This window comes from Gallinula chloropus (assembly GCF_964237585.1).
Source record: "Gallinula chloropus genome assembly, chromosome: 2".
Taxonomy (NCBI): Eukaryota; Metazoa; Chordata; class Aves; order Gruiformes; family Rallidae; genus Gallinula; species Gallinula chloropus.
In genome coordinates this window covers 94,450,821-94,474,105 of record NC_140086.1, presented here as the reverse complement: position 1 = coordinate 94,474,105, position 23,285 = coordinate 94,450,821, and the positions used below count along the sequence as shown (strand labels likewise).

The 23,285-nt window shown below is 43.8% G+C and overlaps 1 protein-coding gene and 1 long non-coding RNA gene across 3 annotated transcripts in view; one reads left to right on the top strand and one right to left on the bottom strand.

The window, feature by feature from the left end:
- Window positions 1-21,119, bottom strand: part of PHACTR1 (phosphatase and actin regulator 1) — a gene marked incomplete at both ends in the record, with an annotated part of 303,902 nt that extends 282,783 nt beyond the window's left edge. Inside the window, 3 exons of one of the 2 annotated variants that reach the window (XM_084280171.1) lie at window positions 7,824-7,970; window positions 9,659-9,805; window positions 21,059-21,119. In XM_084280171.1, the coding sequence (XP_084136297.1) occupies window positions 7,824-7,970; window positions 9,659-9,805; window positions 21,059-21,119 (355 nt within the window). The remainder of the gene's footprint in view (window positions 1-7,823; window positions 7,971-9,658; window positions 9,806-21,058) is intronic. The other variant, XM_084280172.1, reaches the window with a different exon arrangement.
- The window catches only part of LOC311205681, a 34,681-nt gene continuing 19,172 nt past the window's right edge, over window positions 7,777-23,285 (top strand). The window contains exons 1-2 of the long non-coding RNA XR_014618169.1: window positions 7,777-7,860; window positions 9,758-9,958. This is a non-coding gene — a long non-coding RNA (uncharacterized lncRNA). The remainder of the gene's footprint in view (window positions 7,861-9,757; window positions 9,959-23,285) is intronic.

Below are 23,285 nucleotides of genomic sequence, written 5' to 3'. Positions count from 1 at the left end.
CAAGAAAGCGTGAGCGCAGCCAAGTTTCATTTTGCTACAGGAGTATCATATTCCGCACTGATTCCAAGGCCTCAAGTCTAAGCACAAGAAACAACTGCTAGTAACACAATGTTTCATTAGCATTGACATTTTATCTTATCTGAAAGCAGACAGCCCAGGACATTCTTTTTGCATTAATGACTTTTGTCATACTGCAAAAACTTAGAAACTTTAAGACTGATTCTGAAGGCACTTACAATCCTAGCTGTGAGTATTACTGTGAGCAGTCCCAATGAAACCAATTAGTTGACTCAGAGTAATTAAGCATTAGAGCTAATTATACCTGTTCCTGAGAATTAGGCCCTTTCTTTTTACTAAATTTTACAGCTAATAATTCTGAACAGGGTTGCCAGCTCTGACAATTTTATCTGAAGTTTTGGAAAAATGTGCTTTCCTTAAAGACCTAGTAACAAGAAAAAAACTATGGTTCCTGATGAAACAAGAAAATTAAAAGGATTTTCCAGTGTCCCAGCTTGCAGGAATAAATTTGGCTGTGTTAACCCAACAAGCTCATTGGCAAGAGACAAATATAGAGATAACTTCTTACTCGGGCAAGTTTCTCCATGTTATTTTTCTTGAGGAACCAGGTTAGCAGCAAAGCACTACAGCATCCTTAAAATCATACATAACGCAATCAGCTGTAAGAGGCATCAGTCCTGCATAACCTGATCCCAAAGCAAACATTTGCCTTCCTTCTCTCTCCTGTCATGGCACAACATTGGTGCCACTGACTGCACAGGTATCAGCTGCCCCTTGACACAGAAATGTGATGGACATGTGCAGTTTCACAAGAATATGTAAAATACTGAAATAGTATTGGCTAAAAAAAAATAAGCTGACACATTCAGCATGCAGAAAAGCAGATCTGCCATCTTTTTCCTCTTGCCAGTTCCATCATTTTGACTAGCTACACTTTTCCCTTCAAGCTGTCCCCAATTATATTTGTTAACTAAAGCCTGCATCAACAATTCCTCTTTGGATGACAGCTGGTGATGCACGGTCATCTCTCCCCTTGACAGGGCTTGGAGAGCCTGTAAATGTATTCCCACCTGGAACTCACTGAAGGTCATATAGCCTTAAACCAAAGGTCTCCAAAGCCAAGTACAAGAGTTAAAGCCTCAGTTGCTGTTAACACCTCTTCCCTCAAAACACAACGTTTACCTGCTGCATATGATGTTGATACAGAGGTGCATGACGTATCCTTGCCATACAGTGCAGGATGATCAGTTCTGAGGGTCTTTTTTCTTGGAGTGTGCACTCATGGTCCTGGGGCTGGAACGCAGCCGTGATACGAGTGACAGGCACACATCCAATGTCCAGCTATACTCCAAATTAAGCAGCACTAAGACTAACAGTCGTCATCCAATTGAAGCGCATGCACAAGTTTTGATCACACAAAGTCTGATGGCAAAGAAGGCCAGTTCTCCAGGCCCTTTTACAAAGGTATTAAGAAATGCTTTGCCAAAACCAGTGATTTGGCTTCCTAAATACAAGAGGATCTCCATGACAATAATCTGAGGGAGTGATTAGAGCAAAGAGAGAAAGTGGAATTTTTCCAAGCATGCATTTTTACTAATCTTTCTCCAGAAAGAAATAAAACCTCCCACACATATTAGAAAGCCTGCTACTGCATATTTCTCTCTTCCCCATTCTCCTGAGCCCAATCATTTCTACCTGAAATCTTAAAGCCACAAAAATTTTAAAGTTTTTTTTTAAGATACAAAATTGCTTTTCAGACTATCCCTTCAGCATAATTTCTGATCTGAAAGGTCCATAAATCCAAAGCAGTTTAAATTCTTCGACCATTTTTGGGATTATTTATTCTAACCATGAAACCATGCAGAATATTTTGTTATGGATATACAAAAACACATGCTGGATAAACAGGAAAGAAAAAATACAACTCCCAAATGTGATAACGTTTCAAATGACTGCAGAGATGATTAATTGGGTTAGCGTACTAAATCATATGTAAGGATGACCAGGGGCAAACTCAGAAACTTCCAAACATGTTTTTAAATTGAATGGTGGGTTTTAGAGAAAATAAAAAACAGGATAGCATGAGATTTCCTGCAGAAAATTCAATCAAGTTATTTCACTTTATTTTCACATATTTAGAATTTACCCACCTCAGTGAGCTGTATAAATATTCTTTCTTATTTCACACACTGACAAATCTAAAGCACACTACCTCCTCCTTGATGGCTGCAGAAAGAAGTATCATAGCTTTCTAAATAAATCAACATATATGGCATTATCTTTCCATCAGAGATTAAAATCATTCATCTCATTCTCTGAAAAGTATTCAGCACAGCTTTACAGCTATATGATGGAATAAAAACAGTGATACACAACAGTAACAGTAAGGCAGCCTACCATGGAGAAGCACTTGAGCCCAAAAAGTGTGTGGAAGGTGCCACCACAGTGAAAATGGAAGAAGCTTTTGATTATTTCAACTTTGTGCCCAGTTCAGACCGGGAAAGTTCCCACATATAAAATCAACAGTCATCCCCTGTGTCCTGGCTTTCCCCCACCAGCTCTGCATCACAGAAACAGCCGACTATGAACATTTCCCAGCTCACTAACATTTGCCTCAGCCATTCAGCAGTTTCTGCCAGGATCCTCCTCCCTCTTTACACCCTGTGAATTAATTCTGCTTGCAGCAACACTAACACAGGCTGCTGGGGGGGGGGGGGGGGGCAGGGGGGAGAGGTTCCCCTCCCCAGCATGAGTTATTCATCACTGCTTAAGAACTGAGTTCATTTGCCTTTCTAGACACAGGGACCTTTTTCTGGACACGTGGCAAAATTGTGCAGAGCCACTCAATCCTTTCCCCTCTCAGCTTTGCTTTCCCATGTTTTCCCAGGAGAACATGTGGCTCCATACCACAAAGAGATAAAACAGATCTTTCATCATCGAAGGGGAGCGGAGATGTGTATTTCTACAGCCTGGCTCAGATCCCTGGCTGAAGCCAACAAATGACTTACACTTACATCACTTGAGGATCCAGCCACTTCAGTGAGATTGCTGAGTGACTTCAGTACATTTAAAATCTGTGCTGCGCCGAGCAAGCCAGCTGGGCTCCACAGCTAGCACAGGCTGCACATTCCCTATCAGGTTTGCTCTGTCACTGCCTCTCTCCCCATTTTCAGGGACCAGCTCCCACACCCCTCTGACCACAGGGTTCTGTTCAGTTGTACCACTAGCACACATTCAGAAGCTCCCCTCCCCTTATTTCACTGCACGGAAGCTAAATACAGTCTTTCTGAAGGAACACCCCCTCTTTCCTGACCCTGAGTATAGCTACTGCATTGGCCTGCTTTCTCCCTGAGTCTCCATTCCTGGGTTCAGTTTGAAACAGATGATCAGCCTTGTTCAAAAAACCGACATTTGCTCACCATCTCAGGAAGGTCCCACGGCAGCTGGGATAAAGGCAACTTCTTGTGCTGCTTAAAAAGGCGGCCACGCTGCCAGAAACAGCTTTGCAAAGGATTGTAGTACAAAGCTTACTCTTTCTTGGCTAGGAAGGAGTAAGAATATCTTTCTGTATATAGCAGTAACTTTCAATAGTGACTGACCCTTGAAGGGCTAAAAAAGAACCTGATTGGATCAGGTCAGCGTGGCAGCCCCCCTTCCCCTAACAAACACCGATAAAAATCTGACAGGGATTCCCCAAAGCAGCAGCATGAAGGGGGAGGTGGAAGAAAAGGATCATTTAGTGAGAGCTTTAAGTGGTCTGTTTCCTCAGCAGTCATCACCTCTGCTAATTTATCAAGCTGGAAAGCTACCAACCAGGCATTGCTATTTGAAAAGCACAATGTTTTGCAAAATGAATATAAATAGGTCAAAACCTGTGAAAAAACACATGAACTTGTCAGCTGGCACAGGACCAGGAGAGAAACAGCTGTTGGACATTGTTGCAGATGGAGGCCCAAGTTTTCAGAAGCAATTTGGGATTACCTTTTAAGAGACTAAGTAAGAAAGTTAGAAAGACAATTTGAAAAGTGCTTTTAAGAAGATGTGTACAAAAAGCCAGAGACAGGTGTTAAAAGACAGAGCTATGCCAAGATTTCTAATCATACTAAAGAAAACAAAAGTCACTACCTGAAAGAGCACGTTCTACATTCCTCTGGTATTGCACTGGAAGAATTCTTTCAGAAGATTAAAAAATTAATTTCTGTATGCAGACTGATTCAGTATCAAATATGCAAAAGGAATTAATATTTGTCTATAGTTTTATGATATTATGTAGCTACATTAATTTTGGCAGAATAGGTAATTTAAGTCCTTTGGGAAACATTATCCTCTTGATATGAGCACATAACTCAGATTAATAGGATTTGCATATGTATAACAGTAGGGAGAATAACCTGAGTATGGAAAACGGCTTTGTATTTTAATCAGTTTGGGAACACCAGCAAGAAAAAACTTACCAGGGACAACTAATTGAACAGCATTTGTTAACACATGCTAAGTAATAATTGTGAATTAATTGATCAGCATTCAGAAACAAACATAGTAAGTATATTTCGGAAAATAAACAAAGCAGAACTGTTAATATAATCAACAGAGAAGGGCAGGTAGAAGTTGCACTGTTAATCACTTATGAATTGGGTTGGGTTTGTTTGGTTTCCTTTTTAACAACCAAGACCAAATCTGTGCTATACCCAAATTGTATAATTGACTCAGTGTATGCAATCTCTCAGTTGTTCAACAATACGGATAACAGCAGTAATGGTATAATTATAACTTACAGCTGAAGTAGATAAAAACCTGCTAGTTCTTAACTAGTGGTTGTAATTAAGAGAGTGGAGAAGAGCAGTGTTCACTGCATCTGCTTATGTTTCATTAATAGAAATGGATTTTAACGTTCCAATACAGCAAGGCAGCTGCACGCGGCATCCAAGCCCTGACCATGTCCTGCCAGAAGACAATGACTGGAGAGCACAGCTCAGCTCGCAGCAGCTGTAGGAAAAACAGCTCCATGAGCATCCAGCAGCTGTAGATGGGGAACGCCGTGAATGGAAGCGCGTGAGGAAGAGGTCACTTCCTGCGCCCCACGGGTCACTTCAGCTTCGACTGCGTCAATGGGCTGAGAAAACATCATCGCCACCTTCCCCCGCACAGGCAAGGGATACACACGCCCGGTGCTCACACCTGCACCGCGGGGCGGGACACGCCGCTTCCGCGCCCGGCGGAGCGGCCCGTTACCGGCGCGTTCAGCACCAGGGGCGGCGGACAGCGCCCGCGGGCTCCGGGGCGGCCCGGCCCGCCCCGCTCCCCCCTCCCCGGCCCGCGGGGCGGCGGCGGGCGGGCCGGGCCGGCCGACCCCTCTGCATGCAGCACCGGCAGCACCCCCGGGGCACTCAGAGCGACCTGGCAACCCCCATGGCACATCAGTAACGAAACTGCACGTAAAAAACAGGTACGTTTAGAAGCAGGGTGGGTTGTTGGGGACTTTTCCTCACCTATCTCCTCCCCCCCCCCCCCCCCCCAAAGGAATCCAACACTGCACCTCATTAATAACAAGTTCCAGAAGCACACCCCGCACCACACAGCATTATCAAGCAAGAGCAAAAGTGGCTGAACAAATCTTGGAACAGCTGTCTTCCTTGGAATAGAGAGTTCTCAGCCCCGGGTTGCCTGGTTTGTGCTTTCCGAGCAAACAGAAGAGTAACAGCAACAGCTCAGAAATGAAGTGGGTACTGGTGGCACGTTTCACTCGCTTTTTGGCTCACTCACTCACTCACTCAATACTGGTTGCTAAGCAATTTTTATTTTTTTTTTTTTTAAAGCTCAAAAACTACTCACTGCCAGATGGATTAATGAAAACACACACTCACACTACTTACAACATTTTTCATTTACCCTTCTTGATACACCAGCACTGTTTCTTTTTAAATTGTTTCTTTCAAAGGAATTCCAGTCACAGATTTGAAAGTAAAGACATAAATTAAGGGAAGCAGGGGAGAGGGGAGGAACAGTAAGAAGCTACGTATAATTATCAAATTTTTCACTGGCTTGTGAGAAAGCAGTACCTAGAGACTTGCACACCCTCTGGGACCTGTAGCAAAGACAGGATGTCTAGCTCAGCATAGAGATGTGAGGCACCAGGTGACCTGAAGATGCCTTGTTCTTAACTGGTTTATCTATTTATAACTACATGACATAACATTACCTGTGACAGCACAAGTCAATGAAGGGTTACTTCTGCAGTCAAATAACCATACACAGCCTCTTTTTATTTACACCTTACTCACAGTGATGCTCTTTCTGTTTGCACTCCCACTTCTTTAGAAGGTGAAGCCTGGCATCTGGCACTCTCTTGCAGCCTGTGCCCTGAAATGCCACCCAACTTACCTACGCCATGGCAATTTTTAAGAAGTCATGATCAGAAAGAAGTAACGACCTGCCATGCGATGTGACCAACCGTAATGTCAACAGTAAAACCAAACTGCATATTGGCCATTACCAAGGTGTAATTACAGCCAGGGTAACGGGACAGGGGGACAGGAAGGGAAATCTGTTCCATCCCCAAATGGAGGGGAAAACCTATCTCCACCACCTTCAACTTTCTGCCAGCTGAAAGGGGGAAGGAGGGATGATGGAGACTGCAGCATGGCAAGCAACAACTCTGAAGCAGCTCTTTTCCCTTTACAGCTGGCAGTGAGCTGACTGGCTCAGCATCAAAGACTGTTACACAGTTGGGTCATCTTCTGCGCTGCTGCTGGGACATGAGGGAGGCTGCAGTAGAGCTTCCTGGCTACAGATCCTTCCTGACGCCTCCTCCCTCCCCCCTCCCCAAAGAGAGGAAGTCCGGTTTGGTGCAGAGAACCAACAGAAAGAACTTTCTTTTCCTTTGTTTGTGACAGATAAAACAAAACTCTGGTGTAGTATACTGTTCACAGAGCCCATAAGGGAAGAAAACATTGGGGAATGGGGGAAAACCACAGGCCTAGTAGGAAAGGAACAGGGTAGAGAACTGAAAGGGAGAGCTGAAATATCAAGGGAGTCATGAGGAAGAGGTGACAGACAGGACGGAGCAGCAGTGGAGAAGGGGGATAGAAAGGTCAAGTAGAGACTTGCAGGAGGCTCATCCTGTAACAGACAGGAGGATGTTAACATAGGGAGCTGGAGGACTGCTAGTAGAAAGGACCAGGCTGTCCACCCATCGAGTCATGAAAAGCAGCGTTGAGGCAATGGGGCACCTCATGAGCCTGAGACAAAGTAGACATTGCACGCACAAGTTTCCTTGCACTTTTGAGGCACAAACCCACCAGCGGAAGAAGGCAAAGAGTTAGGGGGGAGACACTTGCAAAAGGCCAAGGGCAGCATCTCCAGGAGGGATGCCAGGAGAACCTGGCGAGGAGGGACAGACCAGAAGTCTTGCAGCGTGAGAAAGCGGTACCACGCTCTGTAGTGGGAGAGGATGGCGTGATGGGAGCGGGCAGGCTTTCAGGGGCCGGACAGAGAAGAGAAGCCGGCACCCGGCAGGGCAGCTGAGAGTTACCTTACCTCCCCCGGGGGTATGGGGAGCCGGCCGGCGGGCCAGGGCCGCAGGAGGCCGGGGAGGTGCGAAGAACCGGCACCAGGGCAGGGCCGGGCGGCGGCGCCCGGGCAGCCCGCCGGCGCTGGTGGGGGAGGAGGCCGCGGCGCCGGGGGCGGCCCCTTCCCTCCCTGCCTCTCCCCGCCGCCGGGGCAGCGGCTGCCGGTCCACGGGCGGCCGTGAGGGAGGCGGGCTGCCCCCCGCTCCCGCCCCAGCGCCGTGCCGCGCCGCCTCTCACCTGTCTCGAGGTTGAAGGAGATGCGGGCCTCGGCGAGGTAGGGGGTGTCGCTCTTGGAGCGGACGCGGCGGATGGGTCTGCGGTCGATGTCCTCCTCGGAAGATGCCGCCATTAATGTGGGCACAGTGAGCAGCGTGGCCCGGCGAGCTGGCGAGGGCGAGCGGCGGCGCAGGGCGGCCGGGCGAGGAGGGGGTGGAGGGGGCGGGCGGGGAGGGAGAGATGGAGGGAGGGAGGGAGAGAGGCGCGGGGAGGGGGAGGGGAGGACGGGGAAGGAGAGAGGGAAAGGGAGAAAGGAGCGGAGGGAGGGAGGGTGAGAGACAGGAAAAACCCGTCAAGGATCTGCGGACGGGAGCGGCCGCGGCGGCCTTGCCGCTGCCCCTGCCCGGCGAGTCCCGTCCGCCTCTCTCCGGGCGAGGCGGAGCGGTGACACCCCCCGGCCCTGCCTGCCCCGGTGCCCAGGGGAGACCCGGGCCAACGGCCGAGATGCCGTCCCCCCCACGCAGGGCAATCCCGGGTGAGGTGGTTTCCAGCCCCCCCCGAGGCGGGTCCCGGCTGAGGTGACGCCCCTCTCCGCCCAAATTCCCTCGGCGCGGCGGAGGTGCTGCGGGCTGCCCTGGGCTTGGCAAGCCGAGGTGCCAGCCCGCAGCAGGCCTGGCACCTCCCGCCTCAGGCTTGGGCACCCTGAACTGCACTCCTCTTGCCTAGGGCTCCCGAAACTCAAAGCACGGCTGGATCAGGTCTTGTTGGGAAGAAGTCTAAGGGCTCATCCCTTCACCTGCTCCTCCTCTTTCCTTGGGCAAACTCATTAAATAAACTAGAACGGTGCACCAGGCCAAGCGCTTTAAAATGCCCAGGGGACTGAGGAGTCTTGAGCTTAAGGTGTAAAACTGGCCGTCACTTAAAGCTTGGGACTCCCAGTCCTAAGTCAGGTCTTTGAATAAAATACAGCCATGGGCAAAATCAGGGACTCCAAACTCCAGCTGCAAACAATAGGAACAATGTTTCGCTGCTTCTCCCCTATTCTGCCTTCTCTATTTACTAACCAGCTAATTGATGTTATTTCTTACCCTGTGGTTGTAGGCTGCCCGCAGTCCGCTTGTGGCTGGGACCTCTAAATGTTGGTGTAATACAAGAAACTAAAAATGCTATTAAAAAAAAAATCTGGGTAGCACATAAGCACTACATAAAGTGGGACTTAAACAGTTTAAATATGTGCCAGGGAGTGTACTAGTCCGTTCCATTTATTTTGGAGTTTTAAAAGAAAACCCAGTCTAAAGTCACCAAGCTGATAGTATTTCCAAAATCTTTCATTTTGGTAAAACGAAAAAGGACCAGGGAATACTGAAGGCTGCAATAGTAATATTAGCTGGTCTGAACTCTGGGGAAAAGCTCTCTTACTCATTCCTGCATAGTCAAGAGTTTTCTATTACACTTTTGCCAGTTAGACCTATGGAGGTTTTGGGGTATACCAGATGTTCTTCCATGGTCATAATTATGGGTTTAGTTGAAGTCTGCTCGTAGTTCTAATCCCTTCATAAATATTCACAAGAACTTCCATGTTTCTGGATACCTGGAGTGGGTAATATGTAATATATATTGTATGCAGAGCCGTTCTCTTTTGCTTTGATTTACTGGCTAACCCTAGTTAATTTAGTACTTGCAGAACTTTGAAAAGGATCCCTGTTCATATGTATGCAGGTGCTTGTAGTTGGAGAGCTGTGACATCCTTGGATGTCTGGTGAGCACTTGTGAATGAGTAGGTACCATCTGGTCCATCTGCATCTAAAAAATTGTCTTTAATTATCATGTCCTGTTTGTGGAAGGCTTGGTCTTACCATTATCAAGGTTGAAGCAGATCCTAGCTTCTTCCAAGTAAGGGGTGTCACTCTTAGATCGGAGTCTTCTGATGGGTCTCCGGTCTATGTCATCCTCAGAAGATGCTGTCATCAGCGTGGGCACGGTGAGAAGAGTTGCCCGACGAGCTGGTGGGAAAGAACAAACGAAGAGAATAGAAGGAGGAGAAAGAAATGGAAAGTGGAAGAGGGAGGAAAAAGAAAACAAAAAGTCATGAAAAGAGAAAGAAAATCACTCAGGGAAAGAGGATCTGCAGCAGCTGGTGGAAGAGGCTGTTTGTGGTAAGGTCCCTGCCTCACATGCTACAGAATTTAAGGCCTGCACCCAATGATGCCCAGAAGAGAAAAGATTGCTCTTCTGTGTGCCCCAAAGACGCAGGTTATAGCTCTGTTCCTGCCATGGATTGCTTGTTCAAAGTTCCTGGTTTTGCCACTTAAACCGCTCTTTTCACAACTTCTCAATAGCTGCAGCCTTTCTCTTTCTTAACACTGTTTTGTGGCTGTGATGCCTGTGTAGTGGAAGTATTTGAGTGTTCGCTTACATTTGCAGAAATCAGTGGAAGCTGTCCTCAGGATACGTAACGTGATGCCTAAGGCAACTATTCCAGGGTTCAGTTTCTTCTGGTCTTGATTTGGGCTCTCAAAATTAACAGCTACCTTTTGCTCTTGATCTTTATGTCTTAGTTTCTTAGTTGTGAAACAGGGAAAATCCTAATTTTATTTCAGTAGGGATTTTGTGAAGATATAAATTCATTAATATTTGTAAAGTATTCGTATACTTTAGTGAAGCACCGTTGAAAAAGCCCATGAGGAAATTAAGATTTCTATCTTCTGAAAAGGGTTTAAATGGCTTGGGGCCATGCCTTCAAGGGGGAGAAAGCAAAATATTTAATTTGGCTCATTAAGTGAGCACTGCCCACTCCACACACTGATGAAGCAAATGGTAGGATAGTAAAAAAAAAAAAATCACTGTGTCATCATGTAATTAGAAACCATATAATGCATATGTATAAGGAGAAGGAATTAATGTTGCAGAGGCAGCCTTCATTCTGGCATTGCCAAAGTATTTAACACTTGACCTTACAGCCTTGATAATGTCCCTTTAATGTAGGTGGGTTTTATGCGGAATGTAATTATGAGTGGTTGTTGAATGCTTTGGATGCTGAGCCTATAAATTACAAATCACAAACAGAAGAGCCTCTATAAATACATCCACCTCAATTCTCTCCCTGAGCAGATAAAGATTATCGCAAATGCTAGATGGGATCCGGCTGATCACTGAAAGCGTGAGCACCATGCACAAGTGCCTTCTCAGCATGTTTCCTTCCCCTCTACCTCATATGTAGCTAGAAGGAGAATTCCAGCTCAAACAGTGTGGGACTATTAACATTAACTTTCATGTGGGGCCCTGTAAGTGCCCAGGAGCCTCAATCCTGGATGCCTCTTGCTGTTTGGGCATTATCTGGTGTAACAGTCTTTATCTTAGGGCTTTTGTAAGCCACCGCTCTTCAAATAACTAATAAAGAACTAAATTTTCCTGCTGGCACTGGAGAGCATGACTGATAGTGACTCAGAGCATATTCTGCAGCCTGCTAACCGTGATTCTTTCTTTCAAAAGTTTTTTAGAGTTCCAAATAATAGCTGTCAATCAGAAGCCTTCAGATGCCTAAAACCTGACTTAGGTGTTAGGTATGATAGCATGTTATTAGTATGAGTTAATGAAAGCTGTCACGCTCTATTTTTCAATTAGAAGCATTATGAAGTTTACTAAACAAGCAAATCTGCACCACTGGAGGTAGCAGTTATTTCTGGACTAACTTGTTTTCTGGTTTTAAATAGGTTTCTCTTTAAGTTTTTGCTCATTTCTAGCCTAGCATTTGAAGTAAAAGTGAAGGGCAAGAGTTGAAACTGATATAATGGGGTCAACTATTTAGATTAAACTAAAGTAAACACTGCGATTAGACTGTAAACTACTACTCCCTTGTAATAGCAATGTACAGTAATGAAGATAAAAGAGAATGGAAAATTTCTGCTACTGAGAATTTTGTGTACTCCATCATCAAGTTTACGCTTAAGGAAGATTTATCTGTATATGAAGTCAGCATTGTAAAAATTTTCTCATAAAACAACCGTGAAAAACATTTGTCTTTTAGAACTGGCATGTTTCAGCTGTAGTTAAAATCAGTGAAAGGGCACCCATGCGTTTCAGGGCTGGCTGGATCACAGAACAGGAGTCTATGGAGGGGGGACAGACACCACCAAACTGCATTTACATTTATGGTAAATAGAGAATAAGAGTGGGATTTTTCTATATAATTGTTTATAAATCATTTTTACCTTTTGGGTCAAAATACTGGGATCTGGCTTGTATTCATTTTGACTAGAGGTAAGCGGATGCTGGAGTAATCATTATATATTACTTTGACAACCATGATTATCTCCTCTCCGTGTGTGTTACCAAAAGGAATTTTCAAGAATGACTGGAAATTTTAAGTAAACATTGGAAAAAATTCAGAGGAAGCTAATAAGTATCAAAACATTTTCATATAAAAAACTAAGATCAATTCTTAGGCAGCCACAGAACTGGAAAGTATAGCTGATCAGACTCTGATATCCATACAGTGGTGCTGAATATTTATGCATGCCATGAATATACCTGCACACACTCTTTTCCTAGTCACAATCCATTGCACTCCTTATTATGAGGATGACTTGCCATATATTTTCTAGTAAAGCTGCTGACATTTATCCAGTGACCATTCGGTCCACCACAGAGAGCCCACCAGTATCTCCAGCTTCAGCTGCTCTTCACAAACCAGCTCACTCTCTTAAACACATTTTTTTAGGAGATAGTTTCTCAGGAAAATTAGAGAGCATCCTTTTGAAGGTCTTGAAGTAAAGAAATGACACTACATTACACATTAAGGGGCCTTAAAACTGACCATATATGATACCGCATTTGCTGATTCTATGTATTTTAATATATATCTTAGTAAAAATATTAGTATTAATGTTTGTTTGCCAAGAGCTAGCTTTGTGTTTTGAAGAGTTTTAATTATAACATTTTTTTAGACTTGTGTTTTTTAGAAAAAATTTACACATTTTTCATGGGTAAACTTTCAGAGGTGAAAAGCTGTCCTAAAAATTAGTCAGAGAAGACATGAAATATTCATCTAGATTTTTACATCCACTTTTATCTATCGACTTTTATTAAAATGTTTTTAAAGTATCTCATTGGTGACAGAAATTCCTTGGTCATTTTTGGGTCAGTAAGGTCTTCATCTAGAAACTCTAATTTGCATAGCAGATTCTTGCCTCAAAATGGCAAAAAACCCTCTTAAGCCCTGATGATTTTACTTTTAATTCAAGTGAAGTGCTAAAATGTTTCTGCTGGAGATGTGTAGACCTAGTTGCATAGCAAAGGGTATATTTCTCATGTGTATAATCACAAGCAACTCCAGATGACATGGAAACAGCCATGAAGGAATACTCATTTACAGGAGATATCTTGAAGACTTTTTTGAGGAAAGCCTAATTTTCTCAGGGTGAATTTTGAACAATTTTATACAATACCTGTGAAAATATTTCAACTGAGTAGGATCCTTGCTAATACTTTTTTGTTGTTAAAGAAGTATATAAGCTTCTTATTCTATGTTCCTCCTTGCTTTTGTGGAAGGGGCTCACCATGGCATAGCATGTAAATAATGCATGCACAAACTTGGTTTTGGCTAAATACAATCTCTTAAAAACATCAGTTCAGCTAAATTTTGCTGCATCTAGAGCGTGACATTCCATGTGTTCTAAAAAATTTTAAAAATTTTAAAAAATAAATTTGATTGTGAATATTTTTCTTTAAAGACAGACCAAACAATGGGTCCAAGAGGATGTTTACCATGACAAAATCTTTTGGTCTGATTTAATGCCACTGCAGTTTTTGTCTTGCATTAAATGTAACTGATAACAAAATATTTGAAGGATTAGAGATGGCAAATGGGGTATGACTGGCAGGAGAAGTGAGTGGACAATGTGTACAAGCACTGGAGAGGACATAATTTGCCATTTATGAGAATGATTTATAGGCTTGTGTCTCCTGAATAGACACAGAAGCACATGCATATGGATTGATGCCTGACTCTACAGCAAAGCTGTTGAGATCTCTGACAGCGGTTTGATGGACATCAGTAACCTGAAAGCCTGAGTGTTGCAAACAATAGTACACAACCAAAAGGACACCTACTTTTATGCACACACTCATTACGCTGGTTGGGGAGAGTTGGGTAAACGCATGCACAGTTTGCCTAACTACCATTTTTTGTACGTTTGAGAGGAAACATGTGCTTGTTTCTCTGCTGTTGCAGCCAAAGGCAGAGGCTTCAGAGAACAGACTATTATAAATAAGTAAATGAAACAGCAAAATCACTATCAGATAGTGGCAAGTAGAGGCTCAGTTTAAAAATTAATTTTTAGTAAGAAAAAAATAGATTTAGTTTTGAGAATTTTTTTTTCAAGTGTGACTCATGCATAGGTTTTCTAAAGTTTTCTGTATTTACAGTTACATAGAGAACTGGATCTCAAACATCCTGGTTTTATTCAGATACGCTGCTGAGAATTAAAAGATCCTTATTTCTTCTGACTTTTAATTTGGCTGACAGGATATTGAAATGAATGAACAAGAAGTAGCTGAAGTACAGTTACTGCAACTCATCGCGAGCTATTTTTGTACAGTTGGTGGAGCTAGGCCATCTGACTCTGCAAGCCAAAGACTCTCGTCATGGCACTCAGTTGCCTGTTCCTAAATTCTCAATAATGGGGATGGGCCAGAATAGGAGGTGGGAAAGGGGAAAGGAAAAACTTTTAAGGGGGAAAGGTTGGTGTTGATCTGCTACTTCCTTGGATTTAAAGGGAGGCGGAATTACATCAGGAATGCACATTTGCTGTTACTAATTCTTCTGTTATTAATGTTGTTAGTCTAAGAACTAGGGATATCACATGAATTAAGAAGAAAAACGAACTGCAAAATAATGTAACTTTGAAAATATGTCAATCAGTAGGATGGATTAACCATAACATTTTGGTGGACGGCCTATCCCAATGTTACTTTACACAAGGAACATCTGCCAGAGAATCATTCTGGATTAGGATCTGGGGATGTCTCAGCAACACCCTTCTGTAAAATACTGGACATAATTTAATATGCAAAACCAGAAGGGAAGTAGCACTGGATAGTCAGCAGTGATTAAAGTCAAACATCTAGAATGAGTCAGCGCTGTATGAATTAGAATAAATGAGCAAAAGTGAAACAGAGTGAAATAAATAAATTATGGAAACAGAGTGTGAGGGGCAAATGTATCTAAACCATGCCTGGGAGTATTTTATTAAACATGGAAAACTGATCAAGAAGAAGGATTTCCTGAACGCTTTTCAGCAGTCCTACCTTATATGTGTACACAATCTTGTGCATCTGTTATCTCTTCGCCCTGTGTACTGTATTTCCCTATTTTTTTCTACATTACATTTTTTATTCACTCTTTACATTCATCAAGTAGATTGCAGGAACGTTGCAACCAGTAAAAGCACACCTAATGTAAGTGGATCTATACATTATTTATAGATACAAAAGATAGTTTAAGATAAGCCTTCAGGAAAGTGTTGTTCTGTTATTTAAATATGCACAGCGTATCCTACCAAATGGACCAGCCAGCAGCTTCCAGGTACGTTGGAGCACTTTGGAAATACTCAGATAATGGAGTTAATTTTAGGAGCACTTTGGAAATACTCGGTTATTGCGGTTAGTTTTGAGCCCCCTGCTGGCACGAAGGGAGATGAGACTGGAAAAGGGGATGCGCAGGTCTCCAGGGAATTAGGGACGGATTTTATCCACGAGTCAGAAGCCACCCAAGAGCAGAACCTGGGCTTCCAGTGGGGACCGGAGGGTCCAACTCCAGCGCAAAGGTGGACTCATGCAGCTTAGAATGGCATCCTGACCATACAGTCTCCAGCCTGTCCTGTCAGCTTGTGGTGTGGGGTTGCCAGAAACATGGAGAGAGTGGGTGAGTCTCAGGACCCCTTCCCTCAGACTCATGGCGCTGAAAAGTGCTACGTGCAGTCTGTGATGGGCAACTCACATTTAATGATTAAAGCATGAATTAAAGCGCTCATTTATAATGTTATTATAGCATTCATTTATAATGTAGCAGGCAGAAGTCATTCTTCTCTCAGAATTCATCCAAGGTGCTCCATTCCCTTGTATACACTGGATGGGAAGGGTTCCTCATTGATTAATCCTGAGCAAGCCTAGGTGAGAGCTAGGTACTGGTGGCCAGGGTCCTGCATGCACCCCCTGCAAGTGGTTCAGTCGGCTGTGCTTGAGGCAGGCTGTCTGACAAGGCAGTGCTATTGGAGACAGCAGCTTGAGAAGCCCTGAGCAGCTTTGGTGCGGATTGAGAAAGTGGAAAAAAGCTTCAACAGCAGCTCCTCCCTTGGATTTGGGAGTTATGTTGACACCAAGGCCCTTGCCCACTTGCTGTGTCTATGGCTGGCTATGTTCCTCAGTGATCCACACGCAGACTGCTGACCTGATGTCCTGCTTGGCCTCATTATCGTGGTCTAGCCTGATGATGGGGACTCTTAGCTGAGCCTGGTGACTGTCACGGGACCTGCCCTGCTCTTGTGCTTCAGTACTCTTGTAGGGGAGGCCACTGCCTCAGCCCGTCTTGCTGCCTCTTGGCTCGCTTTGCCCTACAGAGCAGCCTGCTTCTACTGCTTCTCAGTACCAGCCTGCTCAGTTCTGTCAAACATGAGGTCTTTATTTGCATGCCCCAAAGAATAACTTCTTTTAAGTAGAACTTTGAGATCAAAGCTGATGTCTCTCCAAAGTAGGCTACAGCCAAGTCAGGATCTGCACATTTATAGCTCTGGGTTACAACTTGACCTGTTTGAGGGAAGTTATTCCCATTCCCGAATTAGGCCCTATCTTGGCTGTCAACATGTGATTCCTCTATGCAAACAAAGGCCAATAGCACAGGCATCTTTCACCCAAGTTGGCGGTCTAGGCTTTCATAATCAGTAGAGAGAATATAGTTCCCCAAGGAAGATGTCTGAAATTAGGTGAACCCCGCTCTTAAAATTGCTTTTTCTCTTCACTGATACACTCCAGGCACACCAGAAGTCTTTGGTGGAAAGATCTTCACATAGGGTACCGAAGGGACAAGTGAGCTGAATCCCATTCCAGGCGCCATTATTTCCTTTCAGCCCTCGTGGCTATAATCCATGGGGGATTTGTATTTAGAATACATTTACATTCAAGAATGACTAGTATCTACCACACACTTCAAAGGAAAAAGACTTTTTTGAAAATTGAAGTCCAGCTCCATGCTTAGGTTTCAGATTTGGACTTTCTTAGGGCAAGGGGATAGATGCAGGGGATCAGAGTCCCTTCTTTCCTGCCTCTGATTTGCACATGCGTCACCAGGCATTACGCACTTGGCAAGGATACCCCCCCCATCTCCTAGATCCCAACATATGGACACAGAAGAGACAGTCAGGGAGGGTTGCAGAGCTTAGGATATTTCTGGCTGGTATCTGAAGACTACAGCCAGCTGGCTTCATTTACCAAGTTTTCTAAATCTAGATAATCCTACTGCCAGATCCAGCTTTTGTGACTTTTCCATCCCTCCTGCTTCACTTTCCTTGGAGGAAACAGGGAACAGCTGCTTGAACAGCAGATGCAGCCCGAATGGCCAAACATCCTCTGTTCTGCGCTCAGCCCACGGGACTGAGGTGATGGTTGCTTCTGCAGGAGAGGATGGGAGAGAAGGCAGCTGATAAGGTAACACCTCTCTCCTCCTACCCTACAAGAGCAAAGGCAGTTCTGCAGCTTTCTGCAGGGCTGGGGACGAGGTGTGGGCGTCAGAGCAGGCAGCAAGGGATAGAGAACCAGGTAGTTGCTGGGGACCAGAACCCTCTTTCAGTCTGTCTGCTGAGGCCAGAGCATCCTGCATTCAGCTACAGAAGACCTGAGGTCAGCTGGGGTTTCATATCATCTGCTAGTAACGCCGTCACAGCTCTTTGAGTTCCTTCCAACATTTAGCAACCCTATTCTTTCCCTTCTCTTCCACCCACAAGGAGTGGGTACCGATGAGAATGAGTGCTTTACAGCTGCCATTCGTAACTTTGTCATATCATTAATATGAAAACATTGGAACGGAGGGGTTTTTTCTTGATCTGGAGGATCAAAGGATTAAAAGGTAGAAGTCTTCAAATCTCACAGCAAGAGTAAGTGGGTCATAAGCCCCCAATTTACAGTCTGTAAACAGAGCACTTTGTAATGCAATAACTAATAATATAACTAAGGTAATAATAATACATATAATGTGTTCGGATGTTGATTCTAATTAAATGGCAGAATACTGTAGTCTTCTTTCACTCAATTCTGTGATAATGCAGCTTCAGTGCATTGAACCCTTTGCAAGAGCTTCAATGCTCTTTGATAACATGATTTGCTAATAGCATCACGCTATTATATTAACATCAAATAGTTACTTGCAATCCCATTAGGTAGATCTGGTAACAATGCTTTCTTGCAGATCTTTTATTCATTTCCAAACTACCTACTTGAGCTACGCTATTTATGGTGGATGGGTGCCTCACAGTCAGTGTATTTTTTTGTGTGTGTTTTTTCAGCTGTTGGTTTTACAGCTAACACAGTTCAACTGTTTCTCAGAAAGCAGATGAGCAAACCCCAACCCCCCACATTACTGTTGCCCATGTTTAGAGAAATCACACCATTATCTCATATGGTAATGCCTGTTCTGTGGAAGACAGCCTTAAAATTTGGTACAAGGATGACAGGACTTACTAGGGCTGTACAGGCAGCATCAACACACACTCAAGAGGATCGAGTTCCTTGTTGTGTACAGGGGGTAAGATAGCTCAGAGGAAGGGGATGTTACCATTGAGGACTTTGAGGCTAAGGATGGTGATAAAGGCATTTGCTACAGGAAACCTTGATGATTAAACTCTTCCAGAGGTTTATCAACTGGCCTGCTGAAACCATCTCTGCCACCTCAGAGATGTTCAGAGCTACCTCAGACAGCAAAAGCCTCTTGAAACTTCTCTCTACACAGGCCATATTTCATCTCTGACACATGTTTCTAGGAGGGGTTGTCCATCCATCCTTCCCCTCAAGCACCTTTTCTGTTGCTGCTGTGTTGCAGCATTTGAGAAGTTAGAGCAGAAGCATTGTCACCTCTAAGGTCACAGTGATTTGCCTGCTGGCACCCAGCTTGTTGCAAAGCAGCTGACCGCAAACACAAAGAGATGGAGAGAGGTGAGAATACTGGAGTTCAGGCAAGAGATGTGAAGGGCAAAATCTGGGGAAAATGCTGTAAAAGGAGCAATGAGAAAGGTGAAATGTTGAAGAGCAAAAAGCGTAAGTTGAGCACAGCTCTTACATCAATGTACTGTTTCCAGCTGTGGAGGTAATTTGGGTTTGGGAACCTTTGTACCGTGCTGTGGTGCACAGTGTAAGTATGCCTCTGGTGTCTTTCATAACATGTTCACAAGCTGGAGGACAAAACATCCCCCAAATCTCAGTACTGGTTCCTCCTTGTTTTGGCCAAGGGATAGAAGCCTCCAGGACAGATCTAAAAGGCCAATCCTGCTGATGTTTTGTGTATCAAGGGATACACCTCTGCATGATTTTGGGGTTTTTCTTCCCTCCATTTGCACTTAAAAAACCAAACTAATTGCATTGAAAATGGGTATCAGTTAGGTGCTAAGGTTAAAATCTCAAAAGCATACATCTAACTGATCAGTACAAGCATTTCTGTATGTGCTAACAATATATTTTCTCCAAGTATGGGTAAGATTTTGGGTTTTTCTCTCTTTGCCTTCTTGGAAATACTTACAGTGAAGGTTGCCTGTGCAACCCTTATTAGTCACCTTGTGCACATTACTGTAATAGACTTTCATTGCATGAATACATATTACTGCTTCCATAGTCCCCTCTGTACCTTGTATAGCGCAGGGATGCTGTTGATAAATTGATATAGCTTGTAAGGCAGTAAGTGGTAGATTCCCTAATTTTAGTTCTGTGGAACAGAAAGGGGTCTGTTCTCACAGGGATATTGAAGAATTTATTTCAATATTACTTCTGTAGCAACGCTCATGTGGCCATTGCATTTTAGTGAAGGAGAAAAAAGCCAGCAAAACCAGTCATTGCCCTCTACTGATTTTTTTCCCTGGTTATGAGGTGCTTAGCATTTGCTTCTGTGGTTCAATGCAGAAGGCTGTGCTGTGACAAGAAAGGTTTTCTGTGGCTTGCACAGATGAAAACGTATCAGGAAGACAGGGGGCAGCAGCTGGGCAACACAGCGTGTGTTAGGCAGCAGCACCTCAGCTAAGCCAAAGGTTAAAGGTGGTACTGACCCCTGGGTATCCTGGGGTGGTGGCATCCCCTGGGGAAATGAGCTCTTGCTTTGGGGCAGTGACCTCCAGAGGGAACACAGAACTCTTGTCTGGTCTTTGAATTTGGACTAGCAACTGATGCAATTAATGTTGGGAGAAAAAGTGGACCGCCTTGTCAGGAAACAGGCATTATGTAAAAACAGAAAAGGCCAATAGAGCTACTTGGTTCTTACAGTTTTCTTCAGTTTAATGTGGTGTTTAAAGTTTAAGGAAGAAAAAAAAAAACCCTCCTCTCTGAAATTGCAAGTTTTCTCCAAAAATAGAACTGGTGAGAAAAATGTGAACTGACTTTACTGAAAATATCATCTATGTCGTGAACAAGTCTCAGCTACGTTCAAGAAAGAAGCTTGATTACTCTTTCCCTCTCTCCCACTGCTGCTGCTGGGGAATGTGGGGGGGTGTGGGGGGATAGGCCAGCATTTCACAGGGAAGGATGCAGAGCTACCCTTGAGAACCTTTGTATACAGCATGCTGGACTGCCTCAGGGCTTTCCTAAACCAGTTATTCCTGCAGCACCAAATAACACAAGATTATGATTCCTGACAGGATCCATAAGCAAGGAGGAAGGGGAAGGACATTGAAGGCTTACACAGCGAGCAACAAACTATTGCTGTCCCCTCTGACCTTTCTGTTTGGGTTCTGCGACACCAGAGTCTGGATCTTGGCAGTTCCCTTTGCTCCTGCCATGCACCCAACAGCTTTCTTAGCTTTTCCTTATGCTCTGAGAGGGCAGATCCAACCTCATTGTTAACTTCTTGTAATTCCTTTTACACCCCGTGCATTTTGAAGGCCTTTCCCTATGGCCTCTCTACACTTCAGTAGGTCAGTCACGAGGGCTGGCCCTTGTCTGGCCCTGTACATCTTGACCTCACAGTTAAAACAGTCATTTTCTAAGACAATACCAGAGTTTCTTACCTTGAGCTCCTTGACTGTAAAACAGTCTTTGAGCAGACTCGACATCCAAAAAGTAGTCCATTTTGAAGGAACTTAAGTTTGTGTACAATACTCCGGTGTGGACGATCAGTCAGATTCCTGGGAAGAATTAGAGATGTCAGACAGACAAAAAACTGGTGAGGTTCTTTGTGGAAAGAATTGTGTAGGCAGTAGCTAAAGTACTTCATTTGGCATATTAGGGTCAGAGCATTTTCAAATCACTATTCATAGAACTTCTATTTTAGGATGTTTGGTTTAAATCCTTGTCTAAAGACATAAAAGAAAAGCGCTACTGCTCTGTTAGCGAGATTCCTAGTCAAATCACCTTTATTCTAGCCACAGTCTCCATTGCATACAATGCCTACTTAGAGTTACCTGTCACACTGGCTCTGAAAAGAAGATCAGAAGAGCTCAGGACAGGGATCTCCTTTAGCCAGATCCGCGGCCAGCACTTCTGAGTAGGCACTACTGTAACAGACTACATTACGGATAGCATTCGTGCTGCTTGTGCCAAAACACTGTCCTAGGAAGGGAGACACAATATTCTGGATATTGCATTCCACCTGAAGGACCAGAAGCCAATCTTGCCTTCCTTCTCCCCTCTTACTGACCAGAAGTAGCAACAGAACACCCCACCATCAGTTTTAAACGATGTGATAAGAGCAGTCATTAAGAGACCGTGCACTACCCCAGCACTGCTTCTTAGCTAAGGTTTATATTTTTAGCATTCTTCTCAATCTTGGATCTGTCTAGATCTTAAACTGCAACTGTCCGAGATGTACACCGAATCAGGTTTGCCTCAGCCAGGCAGATTTCCCAGAAACATGCACATTATCGTGACCCTACTCCAGCGTTCCTACCACCTTCTGTATTTTCTTCTATTCTGAACAACTCACATAAAAAAGCAGGATTTGCCAAGCACACACAATCCAGTTCTCTCCTCCACACCTCAGTTAGCTGCGGCAGATAATCATAAGCATACAAACAGCTCTGCACAACGTTTATTTTAAGACAGATAGACAAAAATACCTCCAGTCCTTTTCCGTGCAAGCCTAAGAGAAAGGTTTAGGGCATGGAGTCTGACCCTTGCTTCAAGCAATTCCTTTAATTATGTTGGCAAATACCAGGAAAACAAGGTTCCAAAGCTTTCCCTTTTTCCTTCAATTCAGTTTTCATCGATCAACATGCAGTCCTTTCTAAAATTCAGAAGCCTGTCCCGATGAGAAAACTTCTAAAATTCCTCAGCAATTCACTTTACTGTCGCACTCCCAAACCAGAAATGATACTTACTGTAGAGTATCAAGAGCTGCCGGGCAGTGGTGTAAGCTCCAGTAGTTTCAAGGAGGGTTTCTTTGATCTTACTAAATGTCCCCAGTGTAAGCAAACAATTTTGATTGTTTGATTGGAACTCTGATGAATAATGCATAACGTCAACTGGACTTCCTTTATCAGATAAAAATGGCCAGGAGATGTTGTTACTTAGCAACAGGAGGTGACACTACGATCATCTCCCCCACTCCCCCTCACCCTTCATACTGAAAAATTAAGCCCCTGGTTTTGATTTGATAAAAACTTTCCCAAGGAAAAAAAAAATATCTACATCAAGTTTCCTTAAGAATTTGTTTTTCAGTCTGATCCTCCTCATTGCATATCATATTCTGAGATATTTTTAAGTGTTTCATAATGATTAACCGTAACATTGCGATTTGTCTAATACTTTGCTTTCACTAAGGAAATACCTTCTTTCTCCATCATTTACCACCAGGGTAATGAGATTGTTAAGTGTTTTGCTGTGAATATAATGCAAATAACGTCTTGAATAGATTCATTTCTTATCTGGTACTGCTTGTTGGACAAGGCAGGCAGAAAAAGCAACACACAAAATGTTCCAGTGATGCTATGAAATATATAGATTATCCAGAAACCTTTCCTACGGCAGAATTCCTACTTTAAGTAATTCATTCATTCTTGAAGGAGCTCTAACATCTGATACAAGCATTCTCGAGGAATCATTGCCTTTCTGCATAAGATACAGCCTTGCACAAAAATACACGATGTAGCTTTTCTCAGGAAATACACATTGATCAAAAGCCAAAGCACTGTGAAATATTTTTTAAAATAAATAAATAAAATCAGATGCAGAAGATAAGTACTTACCAGTGTTACTGACCTCTTTCCATCCTACTGTCATGGAATAAGACTAAGCAAA